The sequence below is a fragment of the Polyergus mexicanus genome, unplaced genomic scaffold (assembly GCF_030449975.1).
Source record: "Polyergus mexicanus isolate NDT 795.1 unplaced genomic scaffold, iyPolMexi1.0 SCAF_9, whole genome shotgun sequence".
In the NCBI taxonomy this organism is placed as follows: domain Eukaryota; kingdom Metazoa; phylum Arthropoda; class Insecta; order Hymenoptera; family Formicidae; genus Polyergus; species Polyergus mexicanus.
The window spans coordinates 337,731-356,877 of NW_027223329.1; the positions used below are offsets into that span (position 1 = coordinate 337,731).

General features: G+C 36.2%; 3 protein-coding genes and 1 pseudogene across 4 annotated transcripts; 2 read left to right on the forward strand and 2 right to left on the reverse strand.

Moving 5' to 3' along the window:
- The first annotated feature begins 112 nt into the window (after positions 1 to 112).
- Positions 113 to 2,413, forward strand: LOC138936053 (2-oxoglutarate and iron-dependent oxygenase domain-containing protein 3). 2 transcript variants are annotated; one of them, XM_070301111.1, is made up of 6 exons: positions 113 to 327; positions 445 to 578; positions 976 to 1,413; positions 1,726 to 1,879; positions 2,047 to 2,173; positions 2,248 to 2,413. In XM_070301111.1, exons 2-6 carry the CDS (start codon positions 475 to 477, stop codon positions 2,394 to 2,396), a joined length of 972 nt encoding a protein of 323 aa, XP_070157212.1. In that variant the 5' UTR covers positions 113 to 327; positions 445 to 474; the 3' UTR covers positions 2,397 to 2,413. The 2 variants fall into 2 exon arrangements, with proteins under 2 accessions (XP_070157212.1, XP_070157211.1); XM_070301110.1 differs by having other exon boundaries at positions 114 to 327; positions 411 to 578.
- Positions 2,414 to 3,300: 887 nt separating this feature from the next.
- LOC138936438 (fatty acid synthase-like) lies at positions 3,301 to 6,644 on the reverse strand (the record flags this gene model as incomplete). Its single annotated transcript, XM_070301861.1, is given in 5 exon segments — positions 3,301 to 3,519; positions 3,971 to 4,207; positions 4,648 to 5,588; positions 5,886 to 6,353; positions 6,356 to 6,644. Coding segments are annotated over 5 exon segments (2,037 nt in total), but the record flags the coding sequence as incomplete, so codon positions are not given.
- A 273-nt stretch (positions 6,645 to 6,917) lies between these two features.
- On the reverse strand, positions 6,918 to 10,087 carry LOC138936052 (uncharacterized). The gene is made up of 2 exons (XM_070301109.1): positions 7,328 to 10,087; positions 6,918 to 7,003 (listed from the first exon to the last, which is right to left on the reverse strand). Exon 1 carries the CDS (start codon positions 9,947 to 9,949, stop codon positions 7,820 to 7,822), a length of 2,130 nt encoding a protein of 709 aa, XP_070157210.1. The 5' UTR covers positions 9,950 to 10,087; the 3' UTR covers positions 6,918 to 7,003; positions 7,328 to 7,819.
- A 1,962-nt stretch (positions 10,088 to 12,049) lies between these two features.
- LOC138936439 (fatty acid synthase-like) lies at positions 12,050 to 18,707 on the forward strand (annotated as a pseudogene).
- Positions 18,708 to 19,147: the final 440 nt, after the last annotated feature.

The following is a 19,147-nucleotide window of genomic DNA, read 5'->3' on the forward strand; positions in this document are numbered from 1 at the left end:
ATCAAAAATAATATAAAGAAATACTAAGGACCACTTCGATCAAACTCCAATTAATTTAATCGACGTTCGATATCCAATAGGAGAGTTTATTTTATATATATTGAAACGAATTCTCCTATTGAATATTGGACGTCGATTAAATTAATCGGAGTTTTGTCGAAGAACCTCTTAAGTTATCAACCCTACGCAACCCATGATGCAATGCAAAGAATCGCGATTATGTGTGCACTGTGCAGTTGCTATTGAAAAGAGATGCTAAATAAGGTAGACTGTTATTGGCTGTTAAAGACTCTCGCAGCCTTTCGCAATGCATCACGGGTCGCGCAGGTGAATACATAAACTGAATTGGTTAATTTGCTCACGGTTACGATTAAAATATGCAATAGCCTTTATCTATCACTTGCTGACAGCTGATACATATGTTTGACATGTGTGAAAGATTAGGTTAAACATAAAATCAAGAAATAAACAACGATGATGCAAGAAATAAAGAAAACGAAGAAAAAAAATATACAGAAGGAAAATTTAATTCAGAAAGAAAGCAAGGTTGTGGAAAAGCCGACCAAGCCTGCTGAATTGTAAGTATGTGTATAAAAATCTCATTTGTTATTCTCATAAATATTTAAGAGACACAGGGGTCCATTATGGGCGCGTTCCATTTAACGACCGCAACGCTCGCGAGCATCATCTATCTTTGTTTAACTTTCGATAAACAACAAAGATGAAATGATATCGTGAGCGTTGCGGTCGTTAAGTGGAACGGGTTCTATATATACAGATTTGTAAATAATAATCAGATACATAATATTTAAATTGTAAATAATCGGATACATAATTCAAAAAAATTGATTGCTGCTTTTATTTTATTGCTGTTTCTTATTTATAATTATGCATGCTGTCATTAAGTAATTATTTAATAAATAAGTTATAAGAATAAATTAAAAATATATACAATCTCTGCTTTCAATTTAATAGGAAATATGGACCTGTTGTATCTTTTCCATATCAAAGAGTATGGTCCAGATGCATTCTGATACTCGGAGTATTAATAATAGTTTGGTATAATAGCAGACAGGCCAAGGAAGTATCTTTAGCAAAGCAGAAAGATGTGCTGGTAAGTCGTACACAGAATGTTGACTGCTCTGTGGATTATAGAGAAGAATTAGAAAAATATCCTGGCTGTGTACCAGAAAAATGTGGCAGAGCTGTTACCGATAAACTCGTCTCGACAACAGAGGTAGATGTTTTACTGAAGCTAGCAAAAGACGGATTAGATTTGGCCGGATCCGATGGCGGCGCAAGTATTCTGGATCTTCATTCTGGCGCTCTCAGTAAAGGGCAGGGCTTTATCAATATCTACAAACAGTCAGGAGCAAAGAAGTTATTTAATAATATGGATTTAGCAATTTATAGGTATGACTTTTAATTCTATGTGAATGTTGTAAGTTACACATAAAGAAAACCAAAAATTTTTGCTTTTTAGAATTAATATTAAAAGTTAATGATACAAAAATTGATTATTTAAATTTCCTTAAATACATATAAATAAATAATTTCTATTCCAAATCTAATTTTTAAGATAAATACATTAAATTAACAGAATTACTGCATACATAAATTTATATATTTAAACATTTTATTATATATTTATCATATATTGATGGTTAAGTGAAGAATTACATATATCAACATTTAAAATAATAGGATATTACGTTCAATTTATAGGGTAGTGAAAACGAAAATACAACATGCAGTAGCACACAATTTTGGGGTAGATATAGATAAAATTTATTTAACCAAACCTACGTTTTTTTCGCGGATAACTAATAAACCCGCAAGAACTATACATGACGAATACTGGCATCCTCATGTTGATAAGGTTTGGTTCAAAACATTATAACACTCTTAATATACTTATACAAGTATAAAAAAATTTATTTATATTTTTTTTTTTCCCTTTCTACTTTATATATTTTGTCAAGCATATTTCGTGATATTTAAGAAGCGATTGAAGAAGTCGAAACTAAATTAAAATTAAAATTTTAGGAGACATATGAATCGTTTCATTATACATCATTGCTGTATTTAAACGATTATGAGAAAAATTTCGAAGGTGGTAGGTTTATATTCATCGACAAAAATAATGTCAATACAACAATAGAACCAAGAAAAGGTAAGACTTATATATGATTAAATAAGTCTATTTTATATACATAGAGATAAAATAATTTAATAATATTTTCACAGGCAGAGTCTCGATTTTTACCTCAGGAAGTGAAAATCTACATCTAGTTGAAAAAGTAAAATCTGGTACTCGTTATGCTTTAACAGTCTCTTTCACGTGCGATAAAAATGCCGCGATATCAGACTCGCATTTTACTGATGCATTAAATTAAAATGTTTATCTAATTAACATTATTTGTATTATTTTGTTGTCCTTTCAGTCATCAAGTATACTATATCTAAGACTCCATTAGTCATTAAATCAAAACATATAGTTTGACAAGCTGTTGAAAGAAGTGGAAAATGTTCTTTTTATATAATACTTAACTCGCTAAGCTTAGTTTTCGGACAATTTTATAAGTTTCACAAATACGTTACACATCACAGCATTAGCATAAAGTGAATAATTACGAAATGGCACGCAAGAATAATTTGGGCTGTCAAAACGTCACTTTTCACGCCTCATAGTTCATCGATTTGCAATGAGGCGCTACATAAAACTTCTGACATATGGGTAACATGCTGGTAACTTGTAGCTAACACATAACATATATATAGTATATATCTTTTATATACTGTAGTACTCTATTAGAAAAATACTTGGGCAAAGGAAGGATGCAATGCTCAGCCATTTTCAAAAAAATTTTATTTAAATAATATAGCTTTTCTTATATACAACTCCGTTAGATCGATTAGCGAGAAGGCGGCGTAACTCGGACATTAAAGCGGGTGATTATCACGCATTAGACCCGGTTTCAATTCTTGTCCCTGGCACTTTTTTTCTCATTCTTTTTTATACAATCTAACAACGAATATTTATTCATGTAAAATAAAGTTAATTTAACTAAATTTTTTTTTAATTTGCACTTTCGGAAGGCAATTTTCTTTTAATTTATTCTCGAAATTGGGCATAATTTTTGTTAAACTTACAATCTTATTATTTTATACATTCTATCCGATATAAAATGAAGCAAATAAAACGCCACAATTTATACAGTCTGTATTTTTTATTAACATAACAGAGATTCAGCATATTGTATATCATATCTTGAAAATGTATACACTTACTAGTTATAAGTATATATTATACATACAAGTTAATAATGTAAATTTGTATGCAATATGTTTATGTTTCCAATGGAAACATAGTAAGTGTATACATTTTCAAGATATGATATACCTTTGCTCAAGTAACTACATTTGCAAAAGACTTGCGACTCTTTTTGCACTTTCTCCCAACAATATTGTTCTATGATTACCATTCACCTCTTCTATTTTCACGGGCTGCATGCAAATCTAAAAGAGAAAAGGTAAACTATGTATAAATCTTTGAATACATAATTTGCAAATTCCTTTCGCATATGAGGAGATTGAGAGAATAGTATTATTTAGCTTTGATAAAAATATCTATCAAACTTGCATATAAAATCGATTGTTTTATCTATCTATTCAATTAATTTTTATTTGGATTTTTATTTATTTGTAATCGGATGTGACAATATTGTAAATATTTGTGCTAATATATTGCCAATATTCTATTTTTCGGATAACTACAATAGATGAAAAAAAAAAAGAAAAAAAAACGGAATATACTCTATAAAAACTGTATTGAAATAAAAACCTTTATTTAAATTTAAATTCATAATAAATTCACAATGTTAAAAGAAAAAGGAAAATAAAATTTAAATATTGACAATATTGCATATATATTTAACGAAAGAAACAGATAAGGATAGAAATCTCTTACCTGTGACAAATTGTGATTCTTTTCTATAGGCATGAAGTTCTCTGTAGCCTTAATCAGTGTCACTGGTCCTTCGATTTGTTTATCCATAGTATAGATTGAAACGGCCAACAATTTTTTAAACAGAAGATATCCAGCAAGCTTTATATCTTTTTGTGGATATGGGGTATCGCCTATTATTTGTAACATTTTGTCAAACATCTCCTCATCTGATTTGCTCTGTTTCAGAATATTGTATGCCTAGAATGAAATATATGTAAATTGAAAAACAAATATTTCGATTACATGCATATATACATGTACCCTGGATTATCTGTGCTTACATTTATGGATCATATTTATCTCATTGTGAATTGCTAATAACTAATAAAAATGAAAAAAAGCATATGTTTAATTTTTATTATCAAACGATTCATCACCGAATTCTTGAAAGGCAAACAAAAATCATGAATTATTTATAAATAATAAACATACGCTCATTGTATACATTATGCATATCGTGGCTAATATTATAATTACTATTGATTTTTATTTGTGCTTTAATGAGATGCAGTTTCTGCTTTCGAATGTTCGTATTCTTTGATTATTCGCGTGCAGTTTTCTCCCTACCACGTAATAATCAAGAATATATTTTATTTAGATATACAAAAAGATAGATATGTGGGCGTGATAGTACTTACTTGAGAATAATTGACCTTCTTGTTAAACTGAATGCTGAAATACGCCAATGCTTTCATACAGCCATCGGAGATGACGCAATTTGTCACATTTATTTTGCCGATCATTTCGTATTGTTTTCGCATAAAATCCAGCGAACCGTCGATTAGATGCAGGGTGACTTTCTCCCCAGCGGATTCCAACTGCAAAGTCATCTCTATAGCAACGCAACTTCCGAACGAGTATCCCGCCAAGTGATACGGTCCCTTCTCTTGAACTTTCCTAATGTTGTTTATATAGAATTTGGCCAATTCCGGTATTGTATCGTGCGGCGCATATTCAACGCTTTGCAGTCCCCAAAGTGGTCTCTCGAGCTCGCTAGCCATGTACTCTAATGATTTCGTGAAACCCTCGATTGGGTGAACGATAAACAATGGCGATCCGTTTGCGCTCTTTGTCTTCATTCGGATGAGAGCTTCCTTAGGCAGCAATTCATCGACTGGCCATTGCATTATCAGTGCATTGCTAGCGGCATTTTCGTCCGCATTCGCATTAGCAGTCACGTTTGCAGCCGTAAATGACTTCTTATTCATCTTGATGGTCGACGAAGATAATTCTTGTAGTTTGGCGAACGTCAAAGCGCGGATCTCTCGAGCCGACAACACAATATCGTAATTTCTTTCGAGGATTTGCTTTATCTCCGTGCCCATCAGTGAGTCCATACCCAAGTCGGCCAGGCTATTGCTGCCACCAACTGAATTAGCGTCTTTAATACCTAAGATATTGGCAACGGCTTCGATGAGGAGGATTTTGTTACCGCTATTCGTGGATTTGTTTTTCTCGGCCAATACTGCGGAAGATAGCACTGGATGCGGTTGTTGTAGGAATACGTCCATAGTCGCTAGGCAGCTTACTATGTGTTGTGGCATGGTACCGCCAATCTCGGTGTCGTTATTTCCCATCTCTAAAAGAATAACAATATTGTGTAAGTAACACAGATTATAAAATGTAACATATAATGATTTTATAACAATGATACCGCACATGTAGTATATCGCTTACTTAATTTTTAATTTTATCGTTATTGTCTTCTTTAGGAAATCATGCTGTTATATGTTGATGAATATAAATGCTTTTTAAAATAAAATAAAAGGATGGATTTTTATAGAAATAAAGACTCGGAAAATCACGGATCCAGACATAAAAAACCAACTGATTAAGACTCGGATCCCTTCAAAAAAATACATTTCGCATATATTACCCATGATTAAGCCAACGTCTCCAATGGCACCCCATTGAATGGCGAGACCAGGTAAACCATTGGCCTGCCTCTGTTCCATCAGTCTTTCCATGGCCGAATTTGCAAAACCGTAATTAGTTTGGCCCATATTGCCGCGGCCGCACGATATGGATGAGAACACAACGAAATAATCCAGCGATGGACAAGATTTTCTCGATACCGCGTCCAAATTCCTTGTACCGTCGATTTTCGGCAGAGTTACCGTCTTGAAATCGGCCTCTGTCAGATTCTCGATCAGCGCGTCGCACAATACAGCTGCGAGATTGAATATGCCACCCACCGGAGTCAATCGACTGCTTTCCTGGATCAGGCGTTCAGCACCCGATAAGGTCGTAACGTCCGCCGTGGAGATGAGGATCTTCACACCATTCTCGCGCCAGCGTCGCAAGCACAATGCCTGGTAACCGGTACGTATACCCGAACGTGAATGATAAATTTGGCGCCGCGTGAAATCATCCAGTTGGCCAGCTCCAGACCGAAACCACCGAGACCACCGACTAATATGTACGATTTCTCCGGATTCATGTAAGTACGTGGTATGGCAGCCACTATCTTTGGCGTCGGCGAGACGAGTTTTTTCGGTTCTTCATACCGAATCTTCAGTAATACCTTGCCAATATGTTTGCCGTTTGCCATGAACCTAAATCCCTGCTCGAGCTGCTGCTCCGAGAACACTTTCAATGTTTGTGTGTGATTGAATATCTGTGTGTGCTTGATTGTTTATGCCATATGTTTCAATATTTGTATGTGCTTGACTATTTATTCCGTTGTATACTTGAATATTTTTTTGTGGTTGTATGACTGTATGTGACTCAACGTTTGTATGGGATTCATTTGATTGTTTAGGAATGTATGCGCGTGTGTACGATGTTTGGTTTTGTATAAGTGTATGTGATGGAGAAAAAAAATAATTTATTTCATTATCCATGTTTTGCCCAATCCTTCTCAAATCATCGATATCCTTATCAATATCTCCGGCAATTGATGCGGTATTTCTTCGTTTCGGACTTTCGTTCGAAGAAGTCGTCTGATAGCGCAATGGTTTTGAAATATTACGCTTCGGTCTCATCTGTAAATCCCTGTAAATTAAAATACATATTAGTAAATGATACATTTTATATAATATGTAACATATATTTTATATTAATTATAGTCAGATGTAAAAAAGATTTTCAATGAATTTATGTAAAATGATTTTCGTAATAAATTTAAGTATTTGTTAATTACTGACTTTAGTTATTTAAAAAACAAGCAATATTACAATATCCATGATTATTTTATTCTCTCCAAAAATAGCTTATAAATGTAGTTTATTATATTTCACAATATATATCAATATCGGCAATATATATATATATTTTAAAACTTAATAGAATAGCAATATTTTATGCAATAAATCTTACCGTTTCACATAACATTGACTTTTTTCTTCAAATTAATATTTATATATTTTTGTTTAAAATGAACCTACAATCTATCTACAAAATGCTTTTTAGTGTCAAGTGCAATTCAATCAAGAATGGATTATCAAAAAATGTTACAATATATTTAAAGAGGAGAAATTCGAACATCAAAGTGAGTTATTAAGCAAATTATCGCGAGGAACATAGAATATAGATAGATACAATACAAGGAGATAGATACAATATGTATTATCTATAAAAAACAAAGCAAGTATAAGAAAGTATAAGAAAAAGGCAAAATATAAATATAACACAGTAAATATTACAGCATCTCGTACGGTTTCTCGCCACTTTTTGAAAAGACCATGTAAAAGCGACAAAGTTAGAAAGCAAAAGAGAGAAAAATATGGAAAACAGATGCAAAAAAAGAGAATACGTGTTCTGCCAATTCCTATAAAAATAAAAATAAACAGTTTACAGCATAGATACATCTTACATCTTCTCGCTGTGTATAATAACAGCGACAATATATTGCGACGTTTCCAAATTATTTGCTTCGTCATTGTCGCTATCGTCCATTGATGTGCTGTTGGAAAAAGGCATCCTGTAACATTTTGCATGGACCTGATCTGGATGAACATAAAAAATTTCGCTGTTTAAGGTAGCACACCTATATATTTGAAAAACAGAGGATACCATGCCAATATCGTAAAAATCATGAATCTCTAAAAATTTTTTAACACCCAAACAAAAGGAGTTATTATCCACGATAATGTTAAAGACGATACAAATTGATCCATCACGTAAGATACAACAATTGTCACGTACATCTATACCTAATGATATGTTATTAAATTTAATTTTACGGTATTGAAGACAATTACTATCATTATTATATGGTATAGATACACGAATAGACGAATAAACATCTTGATTATTGCTTGTTCCATGAACTTCTATCTCTGCCATTCTATTAAAAAACTGTTGGAGAGGTACACCCGGTTTCCTACAATATTTCCTGAAAATTGACATGTTATTTTCATAAGGAAATGCAGAAAATGAATCTAAACAACCAAAACGTCTCACATCGCTGATAAGATGAAGAAGACCGTGGACATTATAAGTATTAAATGTTGGACCATACAGACTTTCACTTCTATAAACAAATTTTTGCAACGCAAGTTCTGCAAAGCTTAAGTGTTGTCTTGGCGATGAATTGGAGACCATGACTCTTATTGCTGCGTGTAAGAATAAAAAATGCTTGTACAATCGTTCGTCTAGTACATTGTACATTACAACTGGGCCTGTATAAAGTAGAAATTGACGAAATTCTGTTGCTTTATACTTGGAACATATATCGAGAGATCTGGGACGTCTTGCAAAATCCGATGGACAATATTCTTTAAGATTATTCAATCTTGTACACATAATATGGATGGATCTTCCTGACAACTTTGATAGACGTGAATATTTTCCGTATATCCATGCAGACAAGAGTTTTTTCATTACACCCAAGCATACAAGGTGCATGTATTCAAAAGGAACTTGCGAAACCATACCTATTGGAAGCATTGATAATGGGCTTCTGCCCTCTTTGTGATGATCCTCGTCTAAACATCTGATATATTCTTCATCTGTGCGAAGAGGATGATTAGTGCCATTGAAAACATAACGACCTTCATGACGTATCCCAGAAATTTTACACTTGGAACAAGGCTGGCAGGACACATGACTACGATGATTCAGAATAAAAGCTCGAGCTGGTGCGTCAGCTATGAAACATCTTAATCTTATTGGTATCTTATTACCATGAAAATTAATACCTCCACTACACATGATCTTTCTAATATCCATAATGAATTTTTTCAGGAAAATATTGGAATCGCATGGCTTATGCGCACCTTTATAAATTCCAACTACTATAGGCCTTGCATATTGTATATTTGCAATTCTACATTGGATGGGCCAGATCTGAATGCTACCTGACTTATCTAAACTACATCCGTCTATATTGAAATCTAGTTCCAATTGATTAACAATAGATGCGATGGAAATATATGAAAGATATTTAATAATTCCTGCTTCCACATCAAAATGAATATATTCTCCTGGTTCTACATGAGACACGACAGCATATGTACGTGGTGTATCAAGAAGCGTTCTAACATCTTTTGGTAATTTATTAAAACAGGGATGTGTTCGAAGAAGAGATAATATACTATTACCTTGCATATGCGTTATATTATTATTTACGAAGCAAGACGCTAAACGTTTACGGAAAGATGATTCCATAGAAGTAATTTTAAAGGATGATGAAACTATATCACTGGCATCAGAGACAGAAGAAGAAACCCCATTATCTTCTACATTAATATCACGCCTGTAATTGCAAGTATCATTTATAATATCTGGAAAAGAGCTATAACATTCAGTAATTGATGGACCAGGAGCACCTTGAATGTCACGATCATTATTGGACTCTGTAATGGCAGTTTTGCATTTTAAACGATATTGTAAGCGTAAATTTTGTCTAATTTCGTACATAATTCTACTTCGTTGCCTTATGGATAACCTGTACAACGATTTTCGCGACATAGTTGATTTTAATTTTGTTATTTTCATATTTACGTGTTTTCTCGACGATATTGCTGCAAGCGACGTAATCTCTGCTGAATATCCTACAATATCACACTCTAATCTTCTCAATATTCTTCGTTCACTATCGTTCGTTGCTACAGACTGTACACCACTTACTACTGCAACGACTGAACTAAGAATGATCGAGGCTCACATCCTGCATAATAACGGTAAGACTACGACCAATCACGAACTCGAACATCATGGCGCAGCCTATCCGAGAATATCTTTTTGGCGGGATCGAAAACGTATGGCGGACATTATACCGCCAAAATGATTTTCGGGTAAGCTGCGCCATGTTGCTTCGTAAGCGCCAATTATGATACATTTTGTATATAATTTCTCTCTCTTTTTCAGGTTTTTCGCTTTTTTTTCTTCAACGAGCGAATATACATCTATCTCATTTCAAGATCTCAGACAGCACATAATATTTATATATATGATAAATATTTATAAATATTTTTTACTATTTCTTTTTTGAAATATTATATAAATAATATTTTATACATATTTTGTATACGTATTAAAAGAAGAAATCATAAAAACTTTATTCGATATATTTTATTTAAATATAGGTTAAATATTTTATATAATATTTATATGGTAAGGAAAAAAAATATTTATAGTAATTATTTTGTAAATATTTATCAATATTTTTATAATAATTTTTATGATATTAATGATAAATTTTTATGATCTATTAAATCTAAGATCACAAAATATTTATAAAATATTCAAATAATTATTGTAAATATTTTGTACATATTTTATAAATATTGTGTACTGTCTGGAATATGAGTAATGTTAAAATTTGTACTTATTCTACTTATTATATTGACGTATAATTCGATTTATTTGTAAATACTATAATGTACGAAGAGATAAAAAATGTGCGATATATTTTAACATTTTATTGCGACGTATTCTTAATTACATTTTATATAATAAAATGTATTATAATATATTATATATATACTATATATTTTTTATAATATGTATTATATTTATTTTATATATTTATTTTACATTTTACTCTATTTTTTGAATATATATTTAATCCGTTTTAATAGTAAACGCAAAATTTATATTAGTTATTGTAAATTAATAATATAAATATTAATAACTTTATATTACGCATATAAAAATATTGTATTAAATAAAATGTCTTTGACATGTGCATATGCGGGTAATTTCTTAGTACGTAATTCATATTCTAATTTATTTGTATTTGTCTTCATTTATATCCACATTTAATAATCCACAATGTATACGTTATGTAATTCACAGATGCTGAAGAAAGTTCGAAATATTGAACCGAAACGTTCATTTGAATAAAAAAAGTAAAAAAAGCAATCATTCAGAAAATTCGCGCATTACCTACCGCGTCAGGCTCATAATTGGTCAGTTTTTCCTATATTATGTATATTTATTATTAGAGCCTTCTATTATATAGTACAAATAAAATTAAATTTCTTATATATAATCTCTCTTATCTCAAGAAAAAACTATATAAATAACTTTAAAGAATTATATCGGTATACGTCAAATTTAAATGGCTTCGAAACGACAGTCTGTTCAGTTTTTGCTGACAATCTGCTGTCAGACTGCCCCGCGCAGATCTTGCTCGATTTTTGCCGCCGATCTGCTGTCAGATTGCGCACGCGCAGATCTTGCTCAATTTTTGCCGTCAATTTGACGTCAAGTCATGTCAGCAAGCTTTGCTCGGTTTTTGCCGTTAATTTGCTGTCTGGTTATATCAGCAAGTTTTGCTCGGGTTTTGCCGGCAATCTGCCAGCTTAATCGGTAATAACAACTCTTGTACCAAATTTGTAGCCTTTCTGCTGACAATAATTTGTAGCAAGCACTTGGCGAAATCTGTTAGAGCAGACGTGGCTGACTGGGTTGTTTCCTAAAATCTGTGTGTGCGTGTTGAAAAAAGAAAACAATATTTTTATTAAAGACACTATTTTTATATGCATTTTAAAAAACGTAGACGATGTTGAGAAAGGTTTTACTCTAATTTGCAGATAGTGATTTTAAGGACGTAAAAGAAGATTCTACGTCCAGGACGAACCTTTCGGCACGATGCCTGTACACTTTGAAAGTATCAACAGCTCGATGCCGCCGGAGCCCGTGGTCACAAATGGACTACCGTATTCCATCGACAGTGACATCGTCATTACAGGCATTTCAGGTAATTATCAGTACGATTAACCGTATCGTTATCGGAGCGTAACGCGTCGACATTATTCCAGGTCGTTTACCTGAATCATCAAACATCGAGGAGTTTAAGGAGAATCTCTTGAAAGGAATAGATATGATTACCGATGATGAGCGCCGTTGGTCAGCGGGCCTCTATGGATTACCACATAGATCCGACAAGATCAAGGATCTCGCTTCATTCGACGCCTCCTTCTTCGGGATACATCCCAAGCAGGCGCACGTAATGGACCCGCAGCTTCTCATACTGTTAGAAATCACGTATGAAGCAATAATTGACGCTGGCATCAACCCCTCGACCGTAAAAGGATCTCGTACCGGTGTGTTTGTCGGCGTCTCGTCCTCCGAATCGCATGAATTTTGGACGAAAGATCCGGATCTCGTTAATGGTTTGTATATTTTGAAAGTTGACTTCGAATCTAAACAAAACAGAACAAAATTAAAAGATGTCATTAGAATTCTTAAAAACTTATAAAAGAATAGAAACACATAAGGTAACTTACTAAAGGTAAATCGTTAAACTTTCATTTTGTTTATAGGATACGGATTGATCGGATGTTGCAGAGCTATGTTTGCCAACAGAATCTCTTTCGCGTTTGATTTTACTGGACCTAGTTATGCTTTGGACACGGCTTGTTCCTCGGCTATGTTTGCCACGCATCAAGCAGTCGCTGCGATACGCGCCGGCGAGTGCGACGCTGCGATCGTCGGTGGGATGAATCTATTGCTAAAGCCAGAAAACGCGCTCTAATTTCATAGACTAAATATGTTGGCGCAGGACGGCAAGTGCAAAGCGTTCGACGTCACGGGCAACGGGTACGTAAGAGCCGAAGCAGTGGCGGCGATATATTCACAAAAGGCGAAGGACGCGCGCAGAGTGTATGCCACAGTGCTTCACACGAAAACGAACATCGATGGCCATAAAGTCCAGAGTATCACATATCCGAATGGTGAAATGCAGAATAAATTGATGCGCGAGGTGTACAGTGAGGCGAGGATTAATCCTGCGGATGTAGTTTACGTAGAGACTCACGGTACCGGTACTAAAGTGGGCGATCCGGAAGAGATCAACTCCATCGATAGGTTGTTTTGCCAAGATAGGAAGACTCCACTATTACTTGGCTCAGTCAAGAGTAACATGGGACACGCAGAACCTGTCAGCGGACTCTGTTCAATCGCCAAGGTGCTGATTGCGATGGAAGTGGGCATGATTCCCGCCAATTTACATTTTAACACACCGAATCCGGATATTCCTGCCTTCAAGGAGGGACGTATCCGAGTGGTCGACAAGACCATGCCGTGGAATGGTGGTATCGTAGACATCAATTCATTTGGCTTTGGTGGCGCGAATGCGCATATTATTCTCCGTAGCAATCCAAAGCCGAAATTATCCCCAGTTCCGGATACTATCGAACAACTGCCCAAGCTGGTCACCGTGTCGGGTCGCACTGAGGAGGCTGTGCACGCATTGCTGGAAAAAGCGAAAGAGCATCGAAAAGATGACGAGTTTGTTTCGTTGTTACACGTCGTTCATAAGAACAATATACTGAGTCACAAGATTCGCGGTTACGAGATCTTGAGTATTGATAATACACGCGAAATAACTGAGGTAACGAATGACGAGAGACGTCCTATCTGGTTTATATTTTCCGGTATGGGCGTGCAATGAGCGGGCATGGGTCGCGAATTGCTCGCCATCGAGACTTTTCAACGTAGTTTGCGACGATGCGCGGACGTATTGAAACCCCACGGCATCGATCTCATGAATATTATTATGAACGCTACAGAGGAGACATTTGACAACGTGATAGATCCCTTCGTGTCGATCGCGGCCATGCTCTCGTCGACATCCTCACATTGATAGGCATACATCCGGATGGTATAATCGGACACTCCACCGGGGAACTGGGTTGCGCTTATGCCGATGGTGCGTTTACACCGGAACAAACTATCTTAGCAGCCTATAACAGAGGCAAATCAGTTATAGACTCCAAACTGCAATTGGGCTCCATGGTGGCGGTCGGTTTGAGTTGGGAGGAAGCTAAAAGAATGTGCTCACCTGATATCTTTCCAGCTTGTCACAATTCTGCGAACTCGATCACCATTTCCGGCCCGTCCGCATCTCTTAAGAAATTTGTAGGAGAGTTGAAGAGCAAGGATATCTTTGCCAAGATGGTCAAGAGCTCCGGTTTCGCATTTCACAGCAAATACATCGCACCGGCTGTGCCTAAACTACGCGCCTCTCTCGACAAGATCGTACCGAATCCGAAGCAGAGATCGGCCAGATGGATCTCGAGCTCCATACCCGAGGCCTCATGGCGCAGCCCGCTTGCACAGCTCAGCTCATCTGCGTATCATATCAACAATTTACTATCGCCTGTTCTCTTTAAGGAAGCAATCGCGCATATTCCAGCGAACGCGATAACGATCGAGATTGCGCCACATTGCTTGCTGCAGGCAATTCTGCGCGGATCGTTGCCACCGACAGTGATCAATATTGGCCTTCAAAACCGGGACCATTCGAACAACCTGGCTTTCTTTTTGTCTAGCATAGGTAAGCTATACATGGCCGGTACACAACCCGATATTTCAAAGCTGTATCCGCCACTGAGTTTCCTCGTCGGTGGCGGGACGCCGATGATCGGGTCCCTGGTCAAGTGGGACCACTCCGCCACATGGGATGTGCCCTCTTACAAAAAAAAGTCAAGTCAATCGGGCGAATGCAGTGTACAAGTAGATCTATCGAAAGAGCTAGACGCTCATCTAGCGGGACATCAGATAGATGGGCGAGTCCTTTTCCCAGCCACCGGTTATCTTCTGCTTGTGTGGAAGACTGGCGAAACTGCGCAACACCGACTTCGAATTATTGCCAGTCATATTTGAAGATGTGTGCTTTCAGCGCGCAACTATTATGCCGAAAGAGGGAACGGTGAAATTCTCGATAAACATCTTAGAAGGAACGGGCGACTTTGAGATCTGCGAGGCCGGCACGGTTGCCGTCAGCGGAAACATCCGCGCATCCGAAGCTATCGAGCGAGATCAGATAAACTTACCGCCACCATCAATTCCTGCTGACAACGAGATCTTATCGTTGAACACCAAGGACATATACAAGGAACTAAGGCTGCGCGGATATGAATATAGCGGTATCTTCCAGGGGATCAAGAACTGCAACAACTACGCTATTATTGGCGAGCTTTGTTGGTTCGATAAATGGGTCTCGTATTTAGATACTATGCTACAGTTTAGCATATTGTCCAATAGCCACAAGCTGCTATATTTACCATCACGTCTCCGATACGCCGCGATCGACCCAGTTCTTCACAAACAATTGACAGACAACCTACCGTTGGATAGCGGATTGCCAGTATATCGTTACAAGAATATCAATATTGTCAAATCAGGCGGTGTCGAATTCAGAGGATTAAAAGCTTCTCTGGCCCCTCGACGATAGTAAACTCAGGCTCATCCTAAACACGAACGATATACTTTCGTACCCTATGAAAATTCGCATAGTCTGGTGGAGGATCCAGCAAGGGGTAAAATTCACGCGCTGAACGTGCTGTTGCATATCATGTGCGAGAACATGACAGCGTTGAAACTTAAGGTCGTGGAGATCGCGGGTGAACGAGCCGCGGAAGCTCTCTTTATATCATTTCTAATCGATTTTATCGATGGTGAACCGAACCTGCCCACTGTAAGTGGGATTTCACAGGATTTTAATACGAATCACATTCATAACTTCAATAGTAAATTTCAACAGAGGCCATAGATAGAGCAATCTGAAATCGAAAAGCCTATTGTCGATTGCCGCTAGTATATTTCCTCTAACATAAGCTTGAATCTAATAAGCGTTTTCATACGAGAATTCCATGAATAAATTTCATATTGTAATTTTAAATTGCTTGTTTATATGCACAATTTGAATGCGGGTGAAATAGGGCATTACGAACAATATTGATAATCATGGGTTTCCTATTTATATTTGCCTCTCTAAGACTTCTCAATGCTTAAAATTATTGCAACATTTTTTATATATTCATTAAGATCGCGTAAAATATTGAATCATCACAATCGTTATATTTGTTTCGCAAAATATTATCCTTTATTGTTTTAGCTCGATTTACAAGTGGCTGCTGTTTCTCCTGGCAATTATACAACAGTTTGCAGCCAAATGAATGTTGACGTTGTGGCGGGGGATGTAAATGATGCACCTCCCGCTCAGGACGTGCATCTCGTAATAGCGGCGGACATTATATCCAACCAATCTCATGGCGTTCTCAAAAATCTGGCGGCTGCTTTGAAACTCAACGGTTTCATTCTTCTGGAAGAGACCGCTGCGCAACTAAATTTTAAAACCGCGCTAAAGCAAACAGATCTAGTATTGATCGCGAAACAGACCGATCCCATAGGAAAAACTTATCTATTGCTGAAAAAGCTTGAGAAAAAGGAAGAGACGATTGTAATACAGATCACAGAGAAGACATTCTCGTGGTTAGAGAGTGTGAAAGCGGCACTGAAGAAATCTGAAAGCGAGGGTCAACAAGTGCTCCTTGTATCCCAAGGCGAACCGTTACTCGGTAAGATGTTTTAGGGAAAAACAATTTTTCAACAATTTTTTTGATTATGTTATGCAGATCAGACAAAGAGCGCAAACGGATCGTCATTGTTTATCGTTCATTCAATCGAGGTTTTCACGAAATCATTAGAGTACATGGCTAGCGAGCTCGAGAGACCACTTTGGGGACTGCAAAGCGTTGAATATGCGCCGCACGATACAATACCGGAATTGGCCAAATTCTATATAAACAACATTAGGAAAGTTCAAGAGAAGGGACCGTATCACTTGGCGGGATACTCGTTCGGAAGTTGCGTTGCAATAGAGATGACTTTGCAGTTGGAATCCGCTGGGGAGAAAGTCACCCTGCATCTAATCGACGGTTCGCTGGATTTTATGCGAAAACAATACGAAATGATCGGCAAAATAAATGTGACAAATTGCGTCATCTCCGATGGCTGTATGAAAGCATTGGCGTATTTCAGCATTCAGTTTAACAAGAAGGTCAATTATTCTCAAGTAAGTACTATCACGCCCACATATCTATCTTTTTGTATATCTAAATAAAATATATTCTTGTAATATAAAGGAATCAAGCAATTATCAACAGTCATTTATTTTATATCATACATATTAAAAAATTCGCGCAACAGCGTTTGTCATAATATTGATATACATAAGACTCGATAATTTATTCTGGAACATTCCGATACATTAAAAGAGTTTTTAAAAGAATGGGTTTTTGTGTACGTAATTTATGTTGTATAATCTTATTAATCTTTTAAATCTATCAATCTACACTTGTATTATATAAACTCATCTTATCGTGAAATTGATTTGTTAATATTTGTTGACGTAATGTTTGATTTTTGAAGTCGACACAAAACTTGAATTTTATTCGAATTTTTACGTTATTGAAACATTTATAAACTTTATATAAAACTTGAATATGCATTTTGGTATTTGTTTCAGAAAATATTTTGAGAAGTAGATGATTGTAAAAATTTGCTCATTAATCCGATACTTTTTCTATATGAAGTAATCAATATATAAAATAAATATTTCTGGTACGTACGCGAAACTGTGCGATACACGCGTTTCATATCTTGTAAATTCTTCGAAGAAGAAAAAAAAAACTTGAATGAAGAACAGATGATTATTTAAATCTACTTATACATGCTTCTTAAGAAATAAAGCAATTTTATAAATCGCGCTTAAAATGGACTTATTTTATTCATTCGTATGTGCATGTATTGTTGCGATATCAGAAATGTGTTTCGTAAAATATACATTTTTCATTCGATATACAACCAATTACAGATTGAAATAAATAAAGCACGTAATACACGAGCAATTGTTCTGTTCCTTAACTCTTGTCAACGTAATCGGACGCTTTTGCAACGTAGTTGAAAGGTTTCTCGTAAAACTGCGATACGCTCCGCGCCGGTAACTTCTTCGAAAAACGATTATATTCGCGTCATTTTGATATCGATCGGCCGGACTCACCTGATATATGCCTTTCTCGTATATACGTATAATTCTGAAGAATGAAATCCCCCTCGGAGCAGATAAGAACTGGAACAGCTTATTTAGACGTATACTCTTGTCGCCTGTCGTCTGTCGGATCTTTCGAATTACTGGGAATCACGCTTCCTCGCGTGATCTCGTGTGACGTGTGACTCGCTCGTCTCACAGATGGGTGCGATTGGTCTCGTTCCCTGGTGAAGCAAACAAATCGTCGTGCGTCAAATACAAGACTGGCACGCATTTATGCCCACCAGGTCTTATTATTGAATTGGACCCGCTCCGTGGTCTGATAACAAACCATGTGGTGACAGCCCAATAGGAACGCGGCCTGTGCGAGCGCATGCGCATCCCATTCCAGTCGATGCATACGGCACCCCACACGCGCGATATTCTTATGCTTTTTGTTGAATCACTGGGCAGGATCATAATCCCGTCTGACCCGACAGCTTACTTGATATTTCATGTCACTGTGAGAATTTCGTGGCATAACGTACGTGCGTGTGTCACATGTTGTGTGTTCTACTTTTATTTTACATAAAATCAGCATCAGCGGCGTATCGGAAAGATGATATAACGTTTTACCGGCACGGTGCGGTGCGGCGTGCGGCGTAGCGTGGCGACTGACGCTTGATATGCTTTCTTGTTTTTTTCCATTCGAAATACGCGAAGCGGAGGTGCGTTGGTTCGTTGCAAGAAGCGATTTTACGTATACGAATCGTATATTCCGATATAGCAATATAATGTCACTAAGATAATGTAATAGCATTGATAATGCAAAAAGATTAGATTACATATTGCATTTGAACTAGATTTTTAGGCGATGCTCATGGAAATGGAGAACTTGACGAATATAGATTCGAGAACGATTCATTTGTATT